The following is a 25,475-nucleotide window of genomic DNA, read 5'->3' as shown; positions in this document are numbered from 1 at the left end:
TGCGAGTTGTTGCTGTGACCACCTTGGAGGAAGGGCTCAGGGGAGGCAGAGCCTTAAAAGTGTTGTTTCTGCAATGTTTGGCATGCTGGGACATTATCCTGTAGTGTGGGCAGGAGTCAGTTTGATTGGAGAGTCTGGAGGCTCCGGCTCCGAAATACCCCTCGTGTGCACTGGTGGAATTCATCTTCTTCTTGCAGCCTGGGAATTTTTTAGTTTGGTCTGGTATCGTCCACATTGGAGAGAGGGTGTGTGTGTGTGTGTGGGGGGGGGGGGGGGGGGGGGGAGGTGGTGGGGGTCATAGTGGGAAAGAAGATTTTGTTGAGGTCCCAGTGGTAATGGAGGAGAGATCTGTAGAAGTGTGAGTTTCCTGACTCTGGGATGAGGTGTAAGGACAGCAGGAAGATCCGTCCATTAGACTGGGCAAGTAATGCAGACTGAGTGAGGCAGTGTTGAGAGCTAGCGTGGTTAGCACATGCTCAGAAAGGCTTTCTTCCAGGCTTTTTACAGCTCTGTGACAGTTAATCCACTCCCGGCGCTGTTAGATGACATCACCGGCTTGTTGCTGACTGGTTCTGCTGATCTATGGAGAAACAAGGAGTATCGACCGATTAATTGGCCCCACACCCCGGACCCTCTGTACACTGGAGCTGGTACCTGCGTAGACCTACGGGATTGCCGCATGAGCCGCGATCGTGCCTTGCGTTGGGACTCTGACTCCTCGTCACGCACTGGTGCCTGGTAGGACCTGGCCGAGGAAGAGAAGGAAGAACAGAAGGTTAAAGGTGGGGGCTGCTGGAAGGATAAACCTCATCAGACATTCTCAAGACAAGAGAGACAGAAGAAAGGGTGTGGCATGAAGGTGACAAAAGCTTAAGTGAAACTGGGAGTGGCAGGGAGCTCAGGGTCTATCATGAGGCCCTCAGATGACTCAGAGGCCAAGGCGATGGCATCTGCCAGTCAAATTACATTTTAGGGAGTTGTTCTCCTGTAACTCACCAGACTAGAAGCATAAATAGAGAAAAATAAAATGACAGCACATAAAGACCATACAGCCTATCCTGTCTGCCCATTCATATCAATCACTAATCTCTATAATCCCTTCCTCTCCCTTAGAGATCCTCTTTACATAAAAACATAGAAACTGAAACAAATAAAGACTATACAGCCTATCCAGTCTGTCCATCCACCCAACTACTAATCTCTACAATACCTTCCTCTTCCTCAGAGATCCTCTGTACATAGAAAATGACACACATAAAGATCATTGGACCTATCCAGCCTGTCCATCCACTCAACTACTAATCTCTCCAATCCCTTCCTCTTCCTCAGAGATTCTCTGTGCAAAGAAATATAGAAAACTAGTAAAAAAAGGCCTGTTTCTGTGAGAAATGAAACGGGCGCTAGCAAGGTTTTGCTGTCTAGCGACCCTCCTCTCCCCCAGCCCCCCCTGCAGCCACCCATGGCCAGTGACCCTGCTGTCCCCCTACCCCCCTCCAGTCACCCTGCTCTCCCCCTGCGGCCACCCATGTCATGCGACCGTCCTCTCCTCCTGCCCCCTTGCAGCCACCCATGTCCTGCAACCCTCTTATCTCCCTGCCCCCTTGCAGGCACCTATATGTAGCGTGGAGGCTCCTGTCCCCGTCCCATTGCAGCCACCTAGGTGCAGCGACGACCCTCCAGTCCCCCTGCCCCCCCCCTACTGCCACCCATGCCAGTGACCCTGGTCTCGCCCTGGCCCCCCTGCAGACACCCATGTCTAGCGACCCTGCTGTCTCACAAAAACAAAACCCTTTTGTCTTTTACCATTTAAGGTGCAGTTTATCCAGTAAAAACAATGTGGATTAGCAGCTCCTAGGTGTGCTTGGTTTTGAGTGTATGGGAATGACGGATATGTTGGGGAGTGAAAACAGAGATTAACCAATTGGGTCACTTCCACTCGTGTGTAGTAATCGTCTTGCTGCATGGCCAGAGTCGGAGAGGGGGTGCAGGAGGGTGGGTGAGGGGGACTGTGGGCGGGGGGATGGGGTGCAGCGGCGATTTTGTTTGGTTTTTGAGTGTATGTGAATGACGGCTGCGTTGTGGAGTGGAAACTGAGATTAACCAATGGGCTTCCTTGATTCATTGAGTGTCAGTGCTCCGCCCTCGACGTCATCACGTTTGACGCGAGGGCGGGGCAGACACTCATGAGCAAACCAGATATCTATGCCACTTCAAGTTTCCGGCTTGAGGCTTCATTAGAACGTTGGAGGTGCGTTTTATATATAGAGATTACACAGATAAAGACCATACGACCTATCCAGTCTGTCCATCCACCCAACTACTAATCTATACAATACCTTCCTCTTCCTCAGAGATCCTCTGTACATAGAAAATGACACACATAAAGATCATTGGACCTATCCAGTCTGTCCATCCACCCAACTACTAATCTCTCCAATCCCTTCCTCTTCCTCAGAGATTCTCTGTACATAGAAATATAGAAAATTACACAAAGACCATACGACCTATCCAGTCTGTCCATCCACCCAACTACTAGTCTCTACAATACCTTCCTCTTCCTCAGAGATCCTCTGTACGTAGAAACATAGAAACTGACACAAAGACCAAACAACCTATCCAGTCTGTCCATCCATCCACACCAGCTACTAATCTCTACAAGCCCTACCTCTTCCTCAGAGATCTTCTGTACATAGAAACATAGAAAGACCATAGACCTATCCAGTCTGTCCATCCACATCAACTACTAATCTCTTTTCACACTTTCTTAAACTCAGAAACAGTCCTCATCTCCACCAGCTCCAACAGGAGGCCATTCTATGAACTGAACATCCTTTCCATAAAGAAGTATTTCCTCAGGTTACTCCTCAGTCTCTCTCCTTTCACCTTCATCCTATGCACCTCGATCAGAGCTTCCTTTCAATCGATGGGTCCTCAAGATCATTTGCAAACAGAACTTGATGGTCAATGGCTGGCTTAGGCTGAAGTGGGCAAGAGTACTCAAGGTCTCCTTACCTTCGCAGGTCCCAGAGGTCTGTGTTTCCTGTCGTTGTGGAACTTGTGGTTGTCGTGGTTGCAGGCGGTGATGTAACGGCACTGGGAACCGGATCAATCTTCATCCGTAGCCCGCCTTCTGAGCTTCTGGAAGGGCTGACAGAGGTAAGAATTAGTGAGTGAGAGAGAAAGGGGGAACCATGAAAAAAAAGAAGACCTCATTAGCATAAATCTACTCTTCTCACTGCTTCAAGTTAAACATTTTCCTTCAATTTTACCCTTACAAAGGTGTCCCCCCCCCCCAACCACACAACCAGCAGGGAAGGGGGAACGTGAAACCTTAACATGGTCTCAGCTGACCCTATAACAGATGAGAAGCACACAAGAATGAGTAGCTGCTTACCTTTAGAAGGGGTTCTCCACAGAATCAGGGAGATAGCGCCAACCTCACCCGCCCTCCATCCCCACAAAAAAAGAAAATTTCTTTCATCAACCTTTGCACTTCAGCTCTGTTACGGACCGAGAGGATGAATGAGATTGAGATCAAAGCTTCCTATGCACACTCAGTTGTCTTTTTCAGACCTCTCTGAGTTAGTCCAGCACCTGAGGCTCCATCGATGACATTACCTCAGAACGTGCATGCATTCTCCTGCCAATTCTACGGAAAACCTCTATATCCCATTCTCCTACCCCAATACATGGATGTCTGCGCTCGTCACCCACAGTATGATCCAGGGAGGTCTGGAGGAATACGTTTCAGCCCACCCTTTGTTTACTCAGTGCTGTTAAGATGGGCACGTCTTGTGCAGAACAGACCTCCCATCCCTGCCCCATGAGCCTGAGTTGTTCCTCTTGCTCCAGTGGTCATCCCCACCTTCTCGCACTAAGCACTTGTACTCACTCGTGCCTGTCTTTCCCATGTGCTTCTGTCTCCAGCGGTGAACATATCCTCCTGCTGGGTGTGGGAGGGACCCGAGCCAGGCGAGGCTCTTTATTCTGCAAGAGAGAGAGGGGAGGTGAAGTAGCTTCACACATCAGTGTCAATAGCTGTTTACAAGAGCTCTCTGGAGATGGACTGGAACCAAATTAATCCCGATGAAAGTTGGATCCTATTGACTCTGAGACACCGTTCATTGGACCAAAATGAACAGATATTGAATTCCAGTGCTGTTGAAGGTGAAATTAGGCCTTACCTGCTAATTTTCTTTCCTCTAGACCCTCCAGACCGGTCAAGACGCTTGGGTTATGCATGCCTACCAGCAGAGGGAGACTGAGAACACTAACTTCAAACTGAGTACATATAACCTGTGCTAGCCCTCTATCTCCAGTATACACTTAGCAAAGCAGAGAAACAAATCCCTGGAACAGTAACTCTGAAACTAATGAAACCCCTGTACCTGGAAAACTAACAGTTAAACACCAACAGTGTGCTTAAACAGATGAAACGCCCAGGCGTCCCACTCTGCAGAATATTAGAGTCAAAGAAAATTCTCCGACCATACTGAATATAAATGAACAGACATAGCAGAACACGGCTCAAAATACTTCTGATAATTGACACGGCTGAAAAATACTTCTGATAAGAGACAGGGCGGGCTCTTGACCGGTCTGGAGGGTCTAGAGGAAAGAAAATTAGCAGGTAAGGCCTAATTTCACCTTCCTCAGCAACCCTCCAGACCGGTCAAGACGCTTGGGAAGTACCAAAGCAGTAGACACATTAAGGGTGGGACCCACGAAAAGCAGAAGACAACACAGCCGCTCCAAACCGAGCATCCTCTTTTGCCTGCACATCAATCCTATAATGCTTTACAAAAGAATGAATGGACGACCACGCCGCCGCCTTACAAATGTCCTGCGGAGGAATAAAACTACTTTCCGCCCAAGAAGCGGCTACCCCCCGAGTAGAGTGTGCCTTCAGTACCGAGGGAACTGCCCGACGCTTCAACAAATACGCCGAGGCAATAGTCTCCTTCAACCATCTAGCCAGAGTAGCCTTGGAAGCCGCTTCCCCCTTTCTGGGACCTCCAAACAAAATGAACAAACGATCCGACGCTCGGAAGGCCTGCGTTCTGCTCAAATACGACCGCAAGATGCGTCGAACGTCCAACTTAGCCAGACGACGTTGAGAGAGATCACCAGACCTATCCCCCAACACTGGTAACGAGATCACCTGATTTACATGAAAGGAGGATACCACCTTAGGAACAAACGAAGGAACTGTCCGCAAAGTCACTTTCTCCTTAGCCAAGGAGAGAAAAGGCTCTCTACAAGACAAAGCCTGTAGCTCCGAAATTCTACGCGCCGACGTAATGGCCACCAGAAACACTGTCTTTAAAGTAAGATCTTTACACGAGATGGAAGCCAACGGTTCAAACGGAGGGCCTACCAGAGCCTCCAAGACCAAATTCAAATCCCAAGGCGGAACCGTCGGCCGACGAGGCGGACGAAGCAACTTGACAGCTTTCAAGAACCGGCCCACGTCCGGCGAAGCCGCCAAGGAAAACCCCTGAATCTTTCCCCGGAAACAAGACAACGCTGAAACCTGTACTTTCAGGGAGGAGAGCGAGAGCCCCCTGTCAAGACCGTCCTGCAGGAACTCCAAAACTTCCGCGACCGAAACACGTAGAGGAACATAATCCCGCTCTTGACACCAGTTCTCAAAAATGCGCCACACCCGCACATAAGCCAAAGAAGTAGACCTCTTACGAGAGCGCAACATGGTATCAATTACCCTGGCCGAAAAACCTTTCTTCCTTAATCTGAGCCTCTCAAGAGCCAGGCCGTAAGCGAGAATGGAGCAGGGTCGGCCATCTCGATCGGCCCCTGAACCAATCTCACCCTGGGCCCCAACGGAATCGGAGCCTGCACTAATAACCGAACCAGGTCTCCGTACCACGGACGTCGAGGCCAATTGGGCGCAATCAGAACCACTAGACCTGCATGGCGCCCGATCCGCTGCACCACGCGGCCCACCAGCGGCCACGGCGGGAATACATAGAGCAACTGTTGAGTCGGCCACGGGAGCACTAACGCGTCGATGCCCTCGGCCCGAGGATCTCTTCGACGACTGAAGAAGCGAGCGACCTGAGCATTGTCGGCCGATGCCATGAGATCCAGCACCGGCCGACCCCATGCCAACACCAGACGATTGAACACTGAGGGATGGAGGGACCACTCCCCGGGGTCTAACGTGTGCCTGCTTAGAAAATCCGCGCTCACGTTGTCCACCCCTGCCACGTGTCCCGCCGAGAGACCCTGAAGATGAGCTTCTGCCCACAACATTAACTCCGCTGCCTCCACAGCTAACGCTTGGCTCTTCGTTCCCCCCTGCCGATTTACATATGCGACGGCCGTGGCATTGTCGGAAAGAACCCTGACTGCCTTGCCTTCTAACAGGCTGTGAAAGGACCGAAGAGCCAACCGAATTGCTCGAGTCTCCAGGCGATTGATGGACCAAGATGCTTCCTCCAACGTCCATCGGCCCTGGGCTACCTGACCCAGGCAATGCGCTCCCCAGCCCGAGAGACTCGCATCCGTGGTCAGCACTGTCCAATTGGGAGCGTCCAGCGACATGCCCTTCGCTAGATTCGGCGAGTGGAGCCACCAGCGGAGGCTGCGACGGGCAACCCCCGACAGAGGGAAACTCTCCTCCAGGTCCTGAGACTGCGGGGACCAACGAGACAACAAGGCTCTCTGTAAGTCTCTCATATGGGCCCTGGCCCAAGGAACCACCTCTATTGTTGCTGCCATCAGCCCCAACACCTGAAGATACGCCCGAGCCGAAGGCGCCCTCTGCGCTCGGAGCAGACGGATCTGTCCCTGCAGCTTGGAAATGCGAGGAGCTGTCAAAAACACCCGGCCCTTCTTCGTGTCGAAGCGAACTCCCAGATACTCTAGGGACTGGGAAGGCACCAGGTGACACTTTGCCAGATTGACCACCCAACCGAGCGACTGTAAGAAGGTCACCACACGGCCGGTGGCCTCCTCGCTCTCTGACCTTGATTTGGCCCGAATCAACCAGTCGTCCAGATACGGATGAACCAAAATGCCCTGCAAGCGTAGCGCCGCCGCCACCACCACCATCACCTTGGAGAAGGTGCGAGGCGCAGTCGCCAGACCGAATGGAAGCGCACAAAACTGAAAATGTCTCCCTAAGACCACAAAGCGAAGAAAACGCTGGTGCGCCTCTAGAAGGGAATGTGTAAGTAAGCCTCTGTCAGGTCTAGAGACGTCAGAAACTCTCCTTCTTGCACCGCTACAATAACTGAGCGCAATGTCTCCATCCGAAAGGAGGGAACCTTTAGAGCAGCATTGACCTTCTTGAGGTCTAAAATGGGCCGGAAGGCACCCTCTTCCTTCTTGGGCACCACGAAGTAAATGGAGTAACAGCCCGTACCCCTTTCTAACCTTGGGACAGGTACCACCGCCCCTAAATCGATTAGACGCGACAGAGTGGTCCGTACTGCTCTTGCCTTGTATCTTGAATGACAGGGAGACACGAGAAAGAAATCGGAGAGGGGACTGTCGAATTCTAGGGCGTACCCGTCTCGCACTATCTGTAGGACCCACTGGTCTGACGTAATCTGGACCCACCTCTGGTAAAACAAGCGCAAGCGAGCCCCCACGCGAACCAGAGGCTGGGTCCCCAAACCATCATTGAGACCCACGGGACGTACCGGACGCTCCCGAAGAGAAGCCTCGCCCCCCGCGACGGCCACCTCGAAAGGGCTGGGTTCTCTGGAAAAACCGACCCCTAGTCCCCCCAGAAGACCTACCGGGCCGATAACGTCTAGCCTCCTGAAAACGCCCCCGCCCTGCTGCCCCCTTAGACACCTTGGGACGAAGCTCAGGAAGCCGGGGGGCCTTAGCATCACCCAGACCCCTCACCAACTTATCCAATTCCTCCCCGAAGAGCAGAGAGCCCCTAAAAGGGAGGGAACAAAGTTTAGTCTTGGAGGCGGCATCGGCCACCCAGCCCCGCAACCACAGGGCCCGCCTAGCTGCCACCGCAAAGGTCATGTTCTTAGCAGATGCCCTCAACAAATCGTACAGCGCATCCGCCAAGAACGACGACCCCATCTCCAACTTGGCCAGATCTTGAACAAGAGAAGCCCTATCAGCCTGCGGGCTATCCAGGAGCCTCTCCGCCCAGCGAAAACAGGCCCGAGCCACCAGACCTCCACAAACAGACGCTTGAAGCGCCAAGGCAGACAGATCAAAACTCCGCTTTAGAAAGGTCTCCAATTTCCTATCCTGAGGGTCCCGCAACGCGGCCCCCCCATCCACTGGAATAGCAGTAGCCTTAGTCACTGCCGTCACCACGGCATCCACCGTCGGGGGCCTGAGAGACTCTCTGTCCTCCTGAGGAATAGGATAGAGCTTGGTCATAGCCCGAGCCACCTTACACTGAGCCTCCGGCGAATGCCACTCCTGCGTGATCATGTCTCTCAAGTCCGCATTCATAGGGAAAGAACGAGAGACCCGCCTGATCCCCTTAACCAAAGGATCCACCTGCTTCCCATCCCCAATGGGAGCCGCCGCAGGATCAAACCTTAAAGTGGCGGACACCTGCTCAATGAGGTCAGATAATTCATCCCTGTGAAAAATCCTAACCACAGAGGGGTCTTCCCCAGGCAAAGACAGGTCCCCATCCTGCCCTGCCACCGACCCCTCCTCCTCTTCCAGGGGGCTAAAATCACCCTCAGAATCCGGAGGGGAAAAGACCTCTACCTCTTCCGAGCACTCCACTCGAGGTCTTTTAGCGGTAGCCCCCCCCAATCTAGGACTAAGGGACTCCGCACCCGATGGTCCCGCCTTCCAAGCCTGAAATAAACTCCAAACAAACTCTGGAGGGAACCCCGTGCTGCCCGAGGCCTCCCCCCCAGCGGGACTCGAAATCGGGAGAGACTGAGGCCCCACGACCGTCTCAGCGCTCAAAAGGCCTGAATCCAAGATGGCGGCGGTTCCCGCCAAAATCGGAACCGCCGCTGAAGCGCCAAACTGAGCCGCCGCAACCTCCTGCGATCCCGCCGAAGGAACCTCCGCTGCTAACACCGGTGGCGCGGGGGATAGGGCCTTGGGCTCTCCACAGAACCGGCAGGAACCGCCAGCCGCGTCTACACCCCGACGCGCACACAGCCGGCAACGAAGCAACTTTCCTGACATACTCGCGCCTCAGAAAACAGCTGATTACAACAACCGGCGAACAGCAAATAAAAGAAAAAGCACTCACCGGCGCTTAATTAGTGGCTCAGCTCTCCCAGACCAGCTGAACACCTCCAGAAACACCGGAGTGCAGCTCCTGCAGCTCTCCACACGAGGTGTGCTCTTTTTTTTTTTTTTTTTTTAAACTTTATTTGAGCCCTGCTGCTATTATCTGTATGGCACTCAAGGCTGCAGGATTAACACTGCAGCCGAGGCACAACGCTGCCCAAAACGGGAGAGCCAGTCGGGGGGAGGGACCCGGCCACCCGGGTGTGACACCCCAGAGGGGACAATGGCAGGCCCCACCGGACCTACCAACCCCTTGCACACCACAGCTATTCCAGGCACAGGGATTAACACTGTTCTTCCATCAATCTATCCCCACAACTGAAGATTAACTAATCTCACAACAAGGACCTAAATCCTACCAGACCGGACAAGCTGCACAGGCTGCATGTCTACCCTCTGCTGAGACTGAGAAAATACTGGAGATAGAGGGCTAGCACAGGTTATATGTACTCAGTTTGAAGTTAGTGTTCTCAGTCTCCCTCTGCTGGTAGGCATGCATAACCCAAGCGTCTTGACCGGTCTGGAGGGTTGCTGAGGAATGTGTATATTTTTAATATTGTTTCACGGTTGTTCTAATATTAGATTTCAATCTACTATTTTTCAACTTTACCTCATTTACTGTATTTATGTTTATTCTTGGTTATTTATTTAGATTTTGCTCACATCTTTTTCAGTAGTAGCTCAAGGTGAGTTACATTCAGGTACACTGGGTATTTCCCTGTTCTGGAGGGTTTACAATCTACATTTGTACCTGAGGCAATGGAGGGTTAAGTGACTTGCCCAAGATCACAAGCAGCAGAAGTAGGATTTGAACTGGCCACCTCTGGATGTCAAGACCAGAGCTCTAACCACTAGGTCATTCTTCCAAAATTACATGCTTACAAGGACCAAGTTTCATTTAAAAGAATTCTTTTTCCAGCAAAGATAATACTTAGCTCCAAAATGTAACGGCGAAAAAGTATTAAAGCAACCAAACTGAGTCATCAGTTTTTCCAACTTATGTTTCAACAATTTTTATTGATGATTCCACAACACATAGACGGCTGGCACAAATTTTTACATTAACTCGAAAACCAAATCCTCTAAGTCTGAGCTAAGCAATAAACTCATTATCAACATTTTACCTTTTATCCCCCCCCCCTTTCCCCTTATACTCCCCCCCTCTTTTGGAATTCACATGCCCAATACTGAACCCACTAACTACAAAAAAGGATAATCAATTCATACCGTGTTTCCCCGAAAATAAGACAGTGTCTTATATTAATTTTTGCTCCCAAAGATGCACTAGGTCTTATTTTCAGGGGATGTCTTATTTTCGGCGAAACATGGTACAAGCCATACCCAAATGCACCACACTAGAGAACCAAACGATTACACATACAAAAAAAAAATCCCAACGATGGCCCCTGATAGAGGAAGAACGAGGAAAAGAATGTGTTGCTTTGTGTTATAGACGTCTGGCTCTCACAAGGACACAAAAAAACAAACAACCTCCCCTAATAAACCACAACACAGTACCATATCGCCATCACTACCTCCACACTAATGGGAACTGGGCTGGGTGGCTAGTTGCCAAATAGTGAGCTTCTGGTGGGAGAGAGTGGGCACCCATTGGGGCCAAACAAAAACTTTGCTAGGTCTTACTTTCGGGGGAGGCCTTATATTTAGCAATTCAGCAAAACCTCTACTAGGTCTTATTTTCCGGGAATGTCTTATTTTCGGTGAAACAGGGTACAATGAACCGTTACTATTGACACAGATCCCCCCCTCACTTCTGGCTCCACCATATACCTAATCCAATTCTACAACAGGTTGGTCCCGCTAGGTCCATACTCTAATGACCCCTCTACTCCCCCACCCCACCCTCCTCTTGCACCTCCACTACAAAAAAAAAAAAAAAAAATCAAAAGCCATTTAAGACTAGACTACGTGCCCTAGATGACAGTGATTGTATATATGGGCCCCAGATTTCCAAAAACCCGGCTCTTTTCTTCTGGGAGGGTCCTAACGCCCTACGTTCTTGTAATAAAAGATCATGCAATCTGTTCCTCCAATGCCAATATTCTGGTGGAGCCACACTTAAGCCACATATTCATAATCAATTTTTTCCCCAATATACATGCCTTACGTAAAAATTGATGAGCCCCCCTCCGTTGAAGCACAAACAATTCATATTTATCCAACAGAACCCCCAGGGGAGAAAAATTGATCCGAGTGCCCACTAGATACTTAAATATCTCTTTCCAATAGACTTGTATTAGAGGGCACTCCCAAAGATAGTGAAACAATGTTCCCTCCCCCTGGTGACACTTGGAACAAAGGGGATCTGGAACTCCTCCCATCCTGAACACCTGTGCTTTAGTCATGAAAGCCCTAAACAAAATCCTATATTGACACTCTCTGAGATTTGCATTAACCGATAGCGTAGGTACACGGGATACCAACTTTATATAGTCTAATTCCAAATTCGATCTCTGCAAATCTCGTGTCCAACGTACCTTAATATCCTCTATATCTTTACTAGGCCCTATTTCCCATAAAATCTTATGTAATCCCGACACTGACAACCGCTCCCCAGGCACCACCCTAAAAAACTCCCTAACCTTTCACCCATGTCCACTGCCCAGCTAAGGGTCCGGACATAGTGCGCCAATTGTTGATACGCAAACTCATGCCTAATATCTATACCCAGCCCCAGATTCAACAATTCACCCCCTGCCCCAAGAACATGCTCCAGTCTTGTGATCCCCAGAGACGCCCAGCACCGAAACACTTTGTTATCTGAGCCTGGCGAAAATATAGGGTTACCCTGCAAAGGCAAAAGATCCGAAACATCTCCTGCCAACTCCCAACATCTATTCAAATCTCTCCAAACCTCTCTCAACGGCCCTAATAACAAGCTATTCTTAAATTTATCCGGCAACATTCGCCTCGACCCCTGTAATAAAAAATACAGATGATATGGCTTTAAAATATCTTGTTCCGACCTCCTTGGCGTAAAATCTTGCCGGTCCAGCAGCCAGTCACCCAAATGCGTCAACAGGCACGCTTGATTGTATCTCTTAATGTCTGGGACCCCCATACCCCCCTCCCTCCAAGATCTGAACAATAGACCCAGCGGAAGCTTAGACTTCCCCCCCCCCATAAGAAGGACCTTAAGAGTTTATGGAATTGCTGTACATCTTTATTCCGTATGCTCAACGGTAACACCGGAGCAGGTGGGGAGAAGAGGGGTTGGTGGTTGGGAGGCTAGGATAGGGGAGGGCAGACTTATACGGTCTGTACCAGAGCCGGTGATGGGAGACGGGACTGGTGGTTGGGAGGCGGGAAATACTGCTGGGCAGACTTATACGGTCTGTGCCCTGAAAAAGACAGGTACAAATTCAAGATATGAGTTTATCTTGGGCAGACTAGATGGACCATGCAGGTCTTTTTCTGCCGTCATCTACTATGTTACTATGTTACTATGTAACACCTGCAATGTATAAAGCCACCTTGGAAATTCCACCATACGGAACAACTGGATCCGCTCATATAACGTGAGTGGCAATACCTTCCATTTTCTCATCCGCTCCTTCATATTATCCAACAACCTAGTAAAATTAAGATTGTAAAATGCCGACGTCTTCAGAGCCATCTGGACCCCCAGATACATAAAACAATTCAAAGCTCATTTTAATGGAAACGCCCCCCCCCCCCCCCACTCCAACTTTACGCTCTCCATCGCCATCAGAGCCAAAGATTTAGAAAAATTAATTTTGAACCCGGCAAAATCTCCATATTCCCGAAAGAGTTCCAACAATGCTGTCAATGATTTCTTCAGCTCAGTAAGGTGCACCAAAAGATCATCAACAAAGCTGATACTTTAAATGTAGTTGAACCCCATGTTACCCCTTCCACTTCTGGGTGGGAGCCGATCTCTCTTATCAACGGATCTAACGTAAGCACAAACAGCAGCGGGGAAAGCGGACACCCTTGTCGTGTACCCCTCTCTATTGGAAACAGCAAGGATCGTTCCCCATTAATCCATATAAATGCCCGCGGATTCGAGTAAAGGGCTCCCACCGCATCTCTAAAGAATCCCCCAATGCCCACCTTCTGCAAAACTGCAAACATAAACCTCCAGACTGCCCAACTGAACGCCTTCTCTGCGTCAAAACTGACCAACAGAGAAGGCCTTCTCTGCTCTTCCACCCTCTCCAATGAGGCAATAAGGGCCCTAACATTGCTTGCCACTGACCGACCCCTCACAAACCCCACCTGCGGAGACGCTACTAAACCTGGTAGCACCCTAGCCAACCTGTTGGCTAAAAGTTTTGCATACAATTTCACACCACAGTTCAACAAAGATATTGGCCTATATGACCCTACTTCCTCCGAGTCTTTACCTTGTTTCAACAATACAATCATTTTGGCTGTGTTAAAAGTCTCTGGTACCGACCCCGACAGAGAATTAAACAAATTCAGCAAAGACGGCGTCACCTGCTCCTGTAATAATTTATAAAAAGCCACTCCGTATCCATCTGGACCCGGCGCCTTATGTATGTCACTCTGCTGTAATGCCACTATCAGCTCTCACTCTGTAATAGGAGCATTGAGAGACTCTTTCTGAGAGACTGAAATCCTAGGCATCTCAATGTTATCTAAAAATACTGTGCTATCAGACATTAGCCCTGTCGGCTCCTTATAGAGTTCTCCATAAAACTTCTGAAATCTTTCTATTATGTCTCCTGTTGACCTAAGCACTCTGCCCCCAGAATCCCTCACTTGCAGAATTCTAAGTGAACCCCCTCTTCCCCCGGGCCAATCGACCTAACAGTGCCCCTGCCTTATTCCCATACATAAAAAGTTGATGCTTATAGTACAAATGGGATTTCCTCGCTCTCTCATGTAGCAACTCATTTAATTCTCTCTGGGCAGCTAAAAAAAAATCAATTTCCTATTTTCTGTCTGAGACTCTCCATATCTAACCCTTTGCACTCGTACCTCCCGCTCTAAACGCAATATCTCCTTATTTCTCATTTTCCTCGTCCACGCCCTATAGGCTATAATCTCTCCCCTCATTACCGCCTTAGCTGTTTCCCAATACAAACTACACTGCTCTACATGGCCACTATTATGGTATTCAAAGACTCGCCACTTATCTTGTAAAAATGCTCGGAACTTCACATCCCTATACAATTCAAATGGGAATTTCCAGCCCCCTTTCCCCCCCCATCCCCACCCAACTCCAACTGCACCCATATGATCGAATGGTCCGAAATCTCACATGGCCCTATCTCCGCTGCTGGCGTTCTTGAGAAGAGGGGACCAGAGACAAAAAAATAATCAATACGTGACTGCGATGAATCAGCCCGTGATAAATGTGTGTAGTCCCTGTTTGTGGGGTGTAAAACTCTCCACACATCAGGTCCAAAGTTGAACAAAGGAACGGCAAACCCCATGAGTTGTAACTCGGCCCATGGCCCCCCTGGCTGGTTTTATCTACCAAAGGATCAAACACCATATTAAAGTCTCCCCCCAAGAACTATATTGCCCCCTTGATATGGACTCAGCAAGGCAATTATCTCTCTATAAACTTTTTTATCACAGACATTAGGTGCATATACATTGCATAACACATACTTGCTACCCCCCATCTCCACCTCTATTTATTTATTTATTTGTAGCATTTGTATCCCACATTTTCCCACCAATTTGCAGGCTCAATGTGGCTTACATTTGCCGTAATGGCGGTTGCCATTTCCGGGTAACAGAATTACAAATGGTAATGCGTTAAGTTGCATACATACATGGTAACATACATGGAACATAACATACGTGGAACAAATCATGGTATAGATATATATCGTGTGCATATACATGGTAAAGAAGAATAAATTATGGTAATTCATGAAGGTTCTTGAGTAATGAATTGGGTTGTAGCATACTTTAGGTCATTGACTATGGAGAGACCATATTCGACATAAAGATTGAAGTGGTAGTGCTTATTCATTAATGGCAACGAGGTTAATCAGTCAAGTGGTAAGATTTCAGTTATGTCTAGGTTGTGTAAAGTCTTATTATTTGGATTTAAGATGGATGCCTTCTTGAACAGATCTGTTTTCAGTAGCCTTCGGAAGATAGTTAGGTCTTGCGTTATTTTTATGGCCTTCGGTAGTGCGTTCCATAGCTGCGTGCAGATGTATGAGAAACTGGTCGCGTATGTGAATTTATATTTTAGCTCTTTGCAGTTAGGGTAATGGAGATTGAGGAATGTGTGTGATGATCTTTTTGCGTTCCTGGTAGGCAAGTCTATAAGGTCTGACATATAGGTCGGGGCTTCCCTGTGAATGATTTTGTGGACCAGGGTGCAAACTTTGAACGCAATTCATTCTTTTAGTGGGAGCCAGTGTAGTTTCACTCTTTCCCAAATATGAGTCTGGCTGCTGTATTTTGAGCGGTCTGAAGCTTCTTAATGATTTGTTCTTTACATCCTGCATAGATGGCATTGCCGTAGTCTAGATGGCTTTAGCACCATTGATTGTACTAGACTGCGGAATACTTCCCTTGGGAAGAAAGGTTTGATCCTTTTAAGTTTCCACATTGAGTAGAACATTTTTTTTGCTGTATTTTTCGCATGATCTTCAAGTGTGAGATTACGGTCAATTGTGACTCCCCAAATTTTCAAGCTGTCTGAAACCGGGAGGGTGTAATCCGGGGTGTTTATGGTATTGGGTTTGTTTGTGTTGTATTGTGAGGACAGGATGAGACATTGTGTTTTTTCTGCGTTTAGCTTTAGTTGGAATGCATCCGCCCATGAGTTCATTATTTGGAGGCTGTGTGTGATTTCATTCTACTACTACATACCTCCCCTCCGTGTCCCGCTCAACCACTGTTATATGTAATTGTAGTCCCTAACGAAAAAGTATCAGCACACCTGCTTTTTTATGACAAGCCGGGGAACCCACTACACTACCCACCCAACCTCTCTGAAATTTGCTGTGCTCTGCTGAGGTCAAATGTGTCTCTTGGAGGAACACTATGTCCGCTGCATGCCTACACAGTGCCTGCAGAATTTTTGTAAGCTTTATGGGCGATGAGACCCCCCCCCCCCCCCCACATTCCAGGATAGTATCTTAAGTTGCCCCATTAATCCCGTTCAAACCTGGAACGTAATTGCATGCACATATACACATCGAGAGCACGCCCCCCCCAGCACTTGGGCGCCCTCCTGCAAACCTTCTGTCCCTCGTCCCGCCACCCGCAGCACAAGAACAAGAAGAGAAAGAAAAAAAAAAAGAAAAAAAAACCCTCCCCCCTCCCCCAATACAATCCAAACATTGATCTCCCTAGAGACCCAGTCACGTTTCTGCCCCACCCCCTCCCACGCATCCTCAACATACTTATAGAACTACTAACCCACAGATTCGTTTTACCTAATACATACAATCCCCAGTTTTTCCAACTTAAAAGCCAAGCCCACGTTACCCTTGATCTTCAGTTTCCCCAGACATAAATGCCGCAGTTGGGCTTCGGGATTCCTTTAAACATGTTCACAAAGTGAGCTCTGTCCAAGCTCATAATTACATCTGCCTTAACTGGTGGCTCTCCACTTCCAGCCCTTCTGCCCGGATTCTTCATGTCAATGTACCAAGCTCCTGGATTTTCACTTGACAATTCAAACTGGTAAATGCCTTGGGGTAGTCTTTAGTACCTCTTTACTGAGAGAACCCTTAATTTCTTTTTTTTTTTTACTATTGTTATGCTGTTAACAAAATTATATGTTTTATGTTAAACTGTACCTGCTGTACACCGCCTTGGGTGAATCTCTTCATCAAGGTGGTTAATGAATCTCAATAAATAAATATCAAAACCTTCAGGATAGCTATTTGAATTTTTCTCCCGTTAGCCCAGTACTTCCACTTTGGCTCTGATGCACCTCAGAGGCTGTGTGACCGAGTGCAGTGCTAATAAACTTGACCTGCTTCACTGAATATTTGAGCTGGGGCCTTCGTCCAGGTCTCTACAGACACCTAGAGTGACAGAGCTTAACCAGGTAGTCTAAGGCTCACTCTGTTAAGGTGGGAAGCCACCCTTACCTTGTCCTCCAGGTCCAAGCGAGGGCTTGAGGCAGAGCGCTTGACCCCGGCTTCCTTGGCCTCTCCCATTTTGGCATCCTGCAGTACCCCGAAGCTGCCTGTTTTGCGCAGGCCCACCTTCCAGGGGGCTGGTGAGGAATCATCTCTCTCCAGGCTGCGGCCAGATCCTCCAGTAAACTGCGTGCAGAGAAGGGGCAGAAAAGGGGTGCAAAGATAAGCAGTATAGGTCATATCACGGCCTTGCAGGTATTTCTGTCAAGGAAATACCACCTACAGACCTTTCTGTGGAGCACAGCCTCCCAGCCCATCCAGAATAAGAACTACCCCCTTCCTCTAATATCCTGGGGAAAAACAAAGTGACATGAATGACCCAACAGCCAGGTGAACGACGTCATAGTCCTTTCTGCATGAGACATGAAGGCCCATTGTTGCACACAGTCTACATGAACTATCCAATTAAGTCCAGGTGTGTTGTACGTTTTTTCATTTAATTGTACACACCCCTAGCCAGTTTTTTTTTTTTTTAAGACTGAAGAGATACTTTAGAAACGTTTTAAATAAATATCTACTGCAAAACAGCAAAGCAGGCTGTTTGTAAGAGGAGAAAAGCAACGTTTATATATTGTAAAAAAGACATCCCAATCGTCACTGCCTAACTGGATTATTAAAGCCAGAAGAGATGGCCCGGCCTGCCTGCTCTAAATACCCTAGGAAAAGGGCTGGACTGTGCTCCACAGCAGGTAACACACAGGCACAAGCCGAAGAGGACAGCCACATGACTCCATGCTCACTGACTATCATTTTAAAGCGCTGCCAAGTTTTTCTTGGTACAACGGGTGTAAGAGGTAAACTCGATCATTGCAACTGAATCTTGAAAAACACATTCAAACCCGAGGGAAAGATCCCAGCGAGATGCAGGCAGCATTATGTTCTTGCCACAGAATGGAAAGGGCAGTCTGTAATCCTTTTGTACATTTACACAACAGACATGATCATTTTGGCCAGCCTTCGCCACAAGCTGGAGGAGTGGCCTAGTGGTTAGGGTGGTGGACTTTGGTCCTGGGGAACTGAGGAACTGAGTTTGATTCCCACTTCAGGCAGCTCCTTGTGACTCTGGGCAAGTCACTTAACCCTCCATTGCCCCATGTAAGCCGCATTGAGCCTGCCATGAGTGGGAAAAACGCGGGGTACAAATGTAACAAAAAAAAAAAAAGCTTTTTATGTGCTAAGGAGAAAACTACAATGCCTGGAATTTGGAATAATCTGTAGAGGGGATACATTTGTTTAATTTTATTTGTATTGTACTCCACTCTGCACTTTTATTGATTGAAAAGGTGGAATTAAATGCTGATATGAAGCTCAATTAAGGCTCATGGTCAGGGTCGTGTTGACCATTATGAAGACAACTGCGATCTTCCAGTCTTGAGATCTTACCTCAGTCGTAACCCTCTCAGAGGCCCCAGACCTGCAACTAGATTTCCAATTGGTTATCCCCAGAAAGCATGGAGGCATATGATTAGCCTGCGTCTAGGAGAATGGCTTACCCCACAACCCTCATACTCCCAAGCAGGATAAAATTGAAGCAATTTTTCAGTTGCTCTTTAAAGGGCACTTCCAGCAGGCAGGGCAATAAAAGGAGGGCCAGATGGCAGCAGCATAGGAAGCGGAAAGACAAGAGCATAGAGTGCAAAACTCAACAGGGAGATGACATCTGTCTGCTAAATAAGACATTCCTCATGGGACACAAGGGCAATGCCTGCCATTTTACAACCATGGCACCATTTTCAGAGACTTGACAATAAGCTACCACTGCAACAGATACATCGAACTGGATACCAGTGTTGTTGGCGTGCAGGGCACAGGTCACGGTATGGTAAGACATAAGGGGTTGACTGCTGAATCCTTCATCTGAATGGCTACCAAGTGTGGAAAGACATGAGGGTTGGCTGCTAAATCAAGTATAGGAACTTGATGCATATGTAATTAGGAAGGTGAAGAACCAGAGACAAAGAAAACAAAGTAATATCTACAGGTTCCCAGCAACAGGCAGTACCCTTGTAGTGTGGCCAGGAATAACAGCTGACTGGTCTTTTTTTGGGTGTCATCCACTGTGTTACCTGTCTGCAGTGGTCTCATGCTGCCCAATATGTTGCCCACATCAAGGGTGTCCAAATTACGAGCGCTTTAGTGCCATAGGCTGCCTACAATAGCATGAGCAGGGTCTCTAGGAAGTGGTTGAAATTATTCACACACTGCTATGCAACTGCCTTGTAGAATCTTTTTTTTGGAATTTCTTGGTTTTGGGGCTGAAGTCGCTCTCTCTCTTCCTTCCTCACAGGAGGGAGAGTGTAAGGGTTACACTTTGCCCCCTGCTCATTATTTGCTGTCCTTTCAAGAGGACCAATAAACAGTCTTGGACCCGTTTAGGTAGACACACAAGGCATATACGATGACAGAAAATCAAAACACAAGAACAAAGAATTCCAAAAGGAAAATTCTGAAAAAAGGGGAGGAAGCCAGCATTTAGAACTTTTGTGCCTCAGCATTTTTCGTTCTGCTTTATCGAAAGGAAATTTTAGATTCACTGTTTTAGCGTTAAGCAGGGAAGGAGGAGAACCCGCATGGGCTTGACACTACAGACATGGCTTGGGTCATGATGCTCACCACAACTTCCTGGCCTCTCTGGGGCACCACCAAGATACCTGTTTTGCGCAGATTCTGACGCCACATTGATGGAACTAGGGGCCCAGAAATGGAGGTGATGGGAACGAAGGTGGTGAAAAAGGGCTGGAAAGAGTAGTGGGGTTCAGGGTGAGCAGATGCAAGAATGTAAATGGAAAGGGTAGAGTTGAGAAGCAAAATACATGAAAGAAAACAGTAAAAGGGTGGAAAAGAGGAGATTGCAGGAGAGAAAACCAGGGCAAGACGGGCAAGAGTGAGCAACACCAAAAAGGGAAGAGAAAAGAGAAGAGAGAATTAAGTGCTTGAAGTGATTAAAGAAAAAGAAAATATGATGGGGGAAAGAGGCCGAGAATGCAATGAAAGGAGTATGGTAAACGAAGGAGAAGAGCATTGGACAGTGGATGAAGTACAAAGGTACAGAAACGAAGTACAACATATAAATTAGGAAGGTAGAGTGGGAAGAGATGGAGGGGTTTGAAAATCAAAACAGAGGAAGAGCTGGGAGTTCAGTGTAAACAGATTTACACAATAAAATATACAAATAAGGTGAAGGGAGAGATCGGCCCCAACAAAGCAAGAGAGACAGAGAGAAACAGACAGACAGAAGATGCCTTACCTTTTGGACGGAAGGCAAAGGGCTGACTGCGCTGACTGGAGATCTATCGGTCACACCATTCAATGTGCCACTGCCATCGTGGCCTGTGTCTTTTTTCTGGAACTCTAACAGAAATGGGAAGGCATATTGAAAACCAAAAAAAAAAAAAAAAAAAAGAAGAGAGACCTGTTTTTAAGAGCTGTGTTTTGCCATACACGTACGGAAAAGATGTGACAGGGAGAACTGAGGCCTTCCGTACAGGCTGAAACTGGACTGCACTACAAGCAGCCACATCAATACGATAAAAAGAGAAAAAAAACCCAGAGTGTACGACGCGCTTCATTTTCAAAAAGCACTAACTATTCCCCCTAACATTCTGTCTTGGAGGACAGATTTCTGGTGGTGCTGTTTGCCCTGTCACCTACCACTGGAGTCCTGAACCTCCTCTTCAGACTCTGAGCTGCTCTCCTCGGCCCCGATAGAGATGGTCCCTAGCATGGTCTTCTCTTTGGACTGGTCCTGCACGGAGATCTTCTCTTTGCTGCTCATACGGCAGACTGAGCTCCTGAAAAATGAGGCATCTCGGGATGTTAAAAATCACAACTACACATCCAGGAAGGCTCCTCTGACCCTGGTGACCAAGCAGCATCTGTTCACCAGGTTGCTTTAATTCAGAGAATGCACTGTTTGACCTTTTCTCTAATCTCCTTCTTTATTGTAACCTTTTTTTTTTTTTTTTTAATCCCCAACCAACACAACATTGGCCAACAACATGGCTACCATGCAGCAATTGAGCTTGACAAAATCAAGACTCTAGTCATCTCAACTATTCTCTCCAATACCTGGGCACAGAACGGACAGCCTATTTTTGCCCTCCCATCCCTTGCAGAAGTTCTGCACTGTGCACAGTGCTGCCAACTCACCGTCTGTGTTTGCTGGTGTACAGAGGTTGTTGCTCCATGCAGGTGACGATCACTGCTTGTTTCAGGTTTGCCTCTTTCTCACTGCGCAACTGCAAATAGGGAAACAGAGATAAAGACTAACAGAGATAAAGACTTTCTTGAGTAAAGGGAGCAGGGGAACTAGAACCATATGAGATATGAGGAAGGGAACAGGGCAGCCAGGCACACGTGTGCTCGATTTGTCCCTTACTAAAGGCAGCACGATCGTTACTGGGCAACACCGTGTCCTGGACAGTCTAGGTGGGGCTTCCTACAATGATGCTGCAACTATCTTGGAGACTTAAGTCCTTGGCGGCATGGCACATGAGTGCTCCGTTTCACCCAGACAGGTGCCCAACTTGCCCTTCTGTTGTTAAACAGCCTAAACTGCACAGGAGAGGCTGAACTACTTATAGTCATGCCTTGCCTTGCACCTCACCCTCCCTTAAACTGTTTCATTATGCTCTTGTATCCATTCCTCTTGTTCTTTGCTTTTTGTTTTAGCAAACCGCTTGTTTTATGTCTCTGTTGTGCAGCATCTTGGCAAGTATGCGTCATACGCATCACTATTTTTTTTTATTCTTTATCAATTTTAACATTCATAATTTATACTTATGAGTGATAATGCACAACACAGAAAAATAAAAACCGAATAGACTCTGCAAATTAACATTGTGCAATAGTATTCCAAACCAACGCCCACTAATTAGGTAATCAATCCAAGACATTAAGAAATACAATACAGTACTAAACATTAAGCACACAAAAGAAAATTTTTATATCAAAAAGAACAGCTTGATTCCCGAGCGGCTAACTCTGCTCTGCCATACAGTGTTGCATATGTGACTAAACTTGTACATTAACTTCTTTTCTGCTTAATAAAAAAATCCTCCAACTTTTTTGGGTCAAAAAATTGGTATTGCTTAGACTGAAATTTTATCCTACATACACATGGAAATCTTAAAAGAAAATCTGCACCTATGGCATTTACTCTAGGACGTAAAGATAAAAATATCTTACGTCTCTGTTGAGTGTCTCTAGCCAAGTCAGGAAAAACTCTAATTTTTGAACCCAGAAACTGGGAGTCCAAATGTCTCAAAGAAAGCTTAAGGACTGCGTCCCTATCCATCTCCTTTGGTGGTACCAATTCAAATGGTTAGAAAATATTTTATGCGATTGAGTAGAGGAAATTAAGTCCCACAGTGACTCTAAAGTCACTACAGCAGGTTTTTCTATCTTTCCCACCAAACGGATCTCCATAGTTCGGAATAAGAGCAATGAAGCAGTCATTCTCTAATAGTGGTAGGATTTCATGTATGGCCCATTCCACTTATTTTTGTTTATTATTCTTATGCATCTCCTACGTTTGTTTAACAACTCTGCTCTGATGAAGAGCTTTTACCTAATTTAATCTTTGAAATCTTATATTTAGAACAGTATGTGCTGCTTTTCCTTTCTGCTCTGTTTTTCTTTTCACAAGTGTAGTCTGCTTGTGTAATAATTGTTACAAACTTATTATTAAATAAATAAAAAGCGAAACAAAACATGATCTCAAGCCAATGATTTTCCATTCAGAGAGGAAGTATTTAAAACAAACAAACCACCCCCCCCCCTAGAAACAACAGTGAGCCCAGCGAGCCAGGAGCTGTGAAAGGGTCCTTACTAAGCCCTACCACCTCACACCAGGAAGAGGAGAACTCTATGGAGGAAGACAAATGTGAAATATGTGGCGATAGATCTGCTCTAGGTACTCACATCTTCCTGCTTCTTCTGAAGCTCCTCCAGCAGGTTCAGGACATCTTCATCAGCAACATCACAAGGTCGCTGACCCTGCAGAGAAAGAGCAGAGAGTACCTGAGGGGCAGGCCTACGGCGAAAGAGAGAAAGACAGAGCGCAAGAGCGCGAGCGAGCGCACACTGCACCTCAGAGACAAGTCTGTAAGGCCCTGGACACTGCAGCAAGAAAAACCTCCGACCACAGCGCCTATCCTAAACCTGTCTGACTGCTGCCCACAGGAGGAGAAGATATGTCAAGCTGGGTGGAACCATCGAGCTCAGCATCCCGTCCTGTCTCTCTGAACCTACCCAAAGACCCTACAGAATGGATATCTTCTCACTCCCAGCAGTACGAGCTTCAGTCACCCAAGCTGATCTGGCTAAAATGATAAATAGACCTGGGACTCAGTTCTATTTATGGTGCCCTAATTTGAGTGCTGATAAAAATTCACATCAAGTGCTATTCTATAAACAGCGCTCAGAGTTGGAATTGGGATCCATGCCCCATGCTGAGGGTTTGCAAGGCGCCATTTTGTAATAACAGAACGCTTTCCTTGCAAACCCTCAACATTATCATACAGCACTTCATTCCTGAGAAAGCCTTTTGCCGGGGTGAAACGGTGGCCCCCGTTGAACACTTAAAAGACAGTGCTGCATTCAGAAAATCAAGCTAAGTGCAGACTTGTAAATGATTATAAAGTTTGCTGCTGAGAGGGTTATTTTCTAATGTAACTAATAGAAGTAAATTTAAATAATCTTTAAAAGCATAAAAAAATATAAAAAAAATTCTCTTTGGGGTTTTTGCTGCCCTGTGATAGAAATCAAGCGCTTTTTACGTTTAAGTCTATACAATGTAATAGCTTTTAAAACCTTTGGCAATTTGCCTCTGGTTTCTGAGGGCTTTTCTCCAGAGTATGATTTAAGCACAATCATTGTGTAAATGATAAGCTAGAGTTTGTGTTTCTCAGGATCAGTTTACTTTGTGACAGCTCTAGCTTATACTGCAGTTAGTTTGCTTGTTCTTCAGTAAAGACAGAACACCTCTCTGATCCGCGCATAACCCCTTTTCGGGTTCGTGTGCAAAATTTAAATACAGATTCTGGAACCTGACCGCGTTCATGGAAATTTAACGCTGATTAGATGCATCCAATTATCAGCGCTAATTAGCTCATTTATCAATTAAATTGCACACGTTTGCACATGCAATTTTCAGCACCATAGTCCGGCCCTGTCGATGCCACTGTATCACAGCCTAGCCTCACCCAGGTAATCTTCCTGTCCCGAGGGCACTAATTGATCAGAAGTATCAAAGAACCTGCCTCTCACCGCATTACTGAGCGCGGTCATGTCACAGAGGTTCTCCACCAGGATACGGCAAGCCTCCTCTACTCCCCAGTGTGCTGCTGCGTGCAGAGGTGTCCAACCATCCTTATCCCGGGAATTGGGGTCATAGCCGGCCTGCAGGAGCAGCCTGGATAAAGGAGAGAGAGAAAGAGAGAGAGGAGGGGTAATGACAGCTGGGCTGCTGAGAGAGAGATTTTTGTAAGGTTTAAAAGGCTTATTTTATGTATGTTGTCAGGACTGGAATGGAGATGTCCAGGCCGGGGCACGCTCAGTTCCCTCCCCCCCCGTATAAGAGGTGCAGGTGTAGCTGCTGGCATGTACGGCTGGAACAATTATTTAATAAATATATACCTTCACAAAACAAACGGCATCATCTCAGCAGCTTCCACGTAGCAATTTTACAAGCCTATAAGTGCCCCCAATTAATTAATGAGGCTGAGAATTTTTGCCTACAAGTTAGAGGTGAAAAAAGTAGGGAATAAAGGGGAATGCTTCCCTTAATCCCTCGTACAAAGCCCTGGCCTAGACAAACCCTTCTTAACAATCTATACACCCTCTGACCAGCTGAAAAACTCAATGCTGAGATTCATTTGTCCTTTGGGGAAATACTCATAAGTTTTTGTCAGGCTGAAAAACACGTCCCTCTTGAAATTTCTGTATCCCAGGGGCCTCCACATGCAAATGGTGACTTTCTGTGCAATCTACAGATGTAAACAGTATTTCAAATTACCTCCTTCCAACTCTAGCACAGCACTTCTCAACCTCATCCTCCGGATGCACCCAGTCACTTGG

At 47.3% G+C, this 25,475-nt stretch overlaps 1 protein-coding gene and 1 long non-coding RNA gene across 4 annotated transcripts in view; both read right to left on the bottom strand.

The window, feature by feature from the left end:
* The window catches only part of PPP1R12C (protein phosphatase 1 regulatory subunit 12C), a 62,070-nt gene that overhangs the window by 11,576 nt on the left and 25,019 nt on the right, over positions 1-25,475 (bottom strand). For 2 of the 3 annotated variants that reach the window (XM_030197874.1, XM_030197872.1), the window contains exons 5-13: positions 24,666-24,810; positions 23,319-23,393; positions 21,546-21,634; positions 21,048-21,187; positions 20,644-20,747; positions 17,346-17,522; positions 3,893-3,987; positions 3,013-3,147; positions 655-745 (exon numbers count right to left, since the gene is read on the bottom strand). In XM_030197874.1, the coding sequence (XP_030053734.1) occupies positions 655-745; positions 3,013-3,147; positions 3,893-3,987; positions 17,346-17,522; positions 20,644-20,747; positions 21,048-21,187; positions 21,546-21,634; positions 23,319-23,393; positions 24,666-24,810 (1,051 nt within the window). The remainder of the gene's footprint in view (positions 1-654; positions 746-3,012; positions 3,148-3,892; positions 3,988-17,345; positions 17,523-20,643; positions 20,748-21,047; positions 21,188-21,545; positions 21,635-23,318; positions 23,394-24,665; positions 24,811-25,475) is intronic. The other variant, XM_030197873.1, reaches the window with a different exon arrangement.
* LOC115466555 lies at positions 1,270-2,779 on the bottom strand. Its single transcript, XR_003941560.1, has 3 exons — positions 2,666-2,779; positions 2,337-2,444; positions 1,270-1,314 (listed from the first exon to the last, which is right to left on the bottom strand). It is a non-coding gene; the product is annotated as an uncharacterized LOC115466555 (long non-coding RNA).

The sequence above is a fragment of the Microcaecilia unicolor genome, chromosome 3, assembly GCF_901765095.1.
Source record: "Microcaecilia unicolor chromosome 3, aMicUni1.1, whole genome shotgun sequence".
In the NCBI taxonomy this organism is placed as follows: domain Eukaryota; kingdom Metazoa; phylum Chordata; class Amphibia; order Gymnophiona; family Siphonopidae; genus Microcaecilia; species Microcaecilia unicolor.
This window is presented reverse-complemented; position numbering and strand designations above follow the sequence as displayed.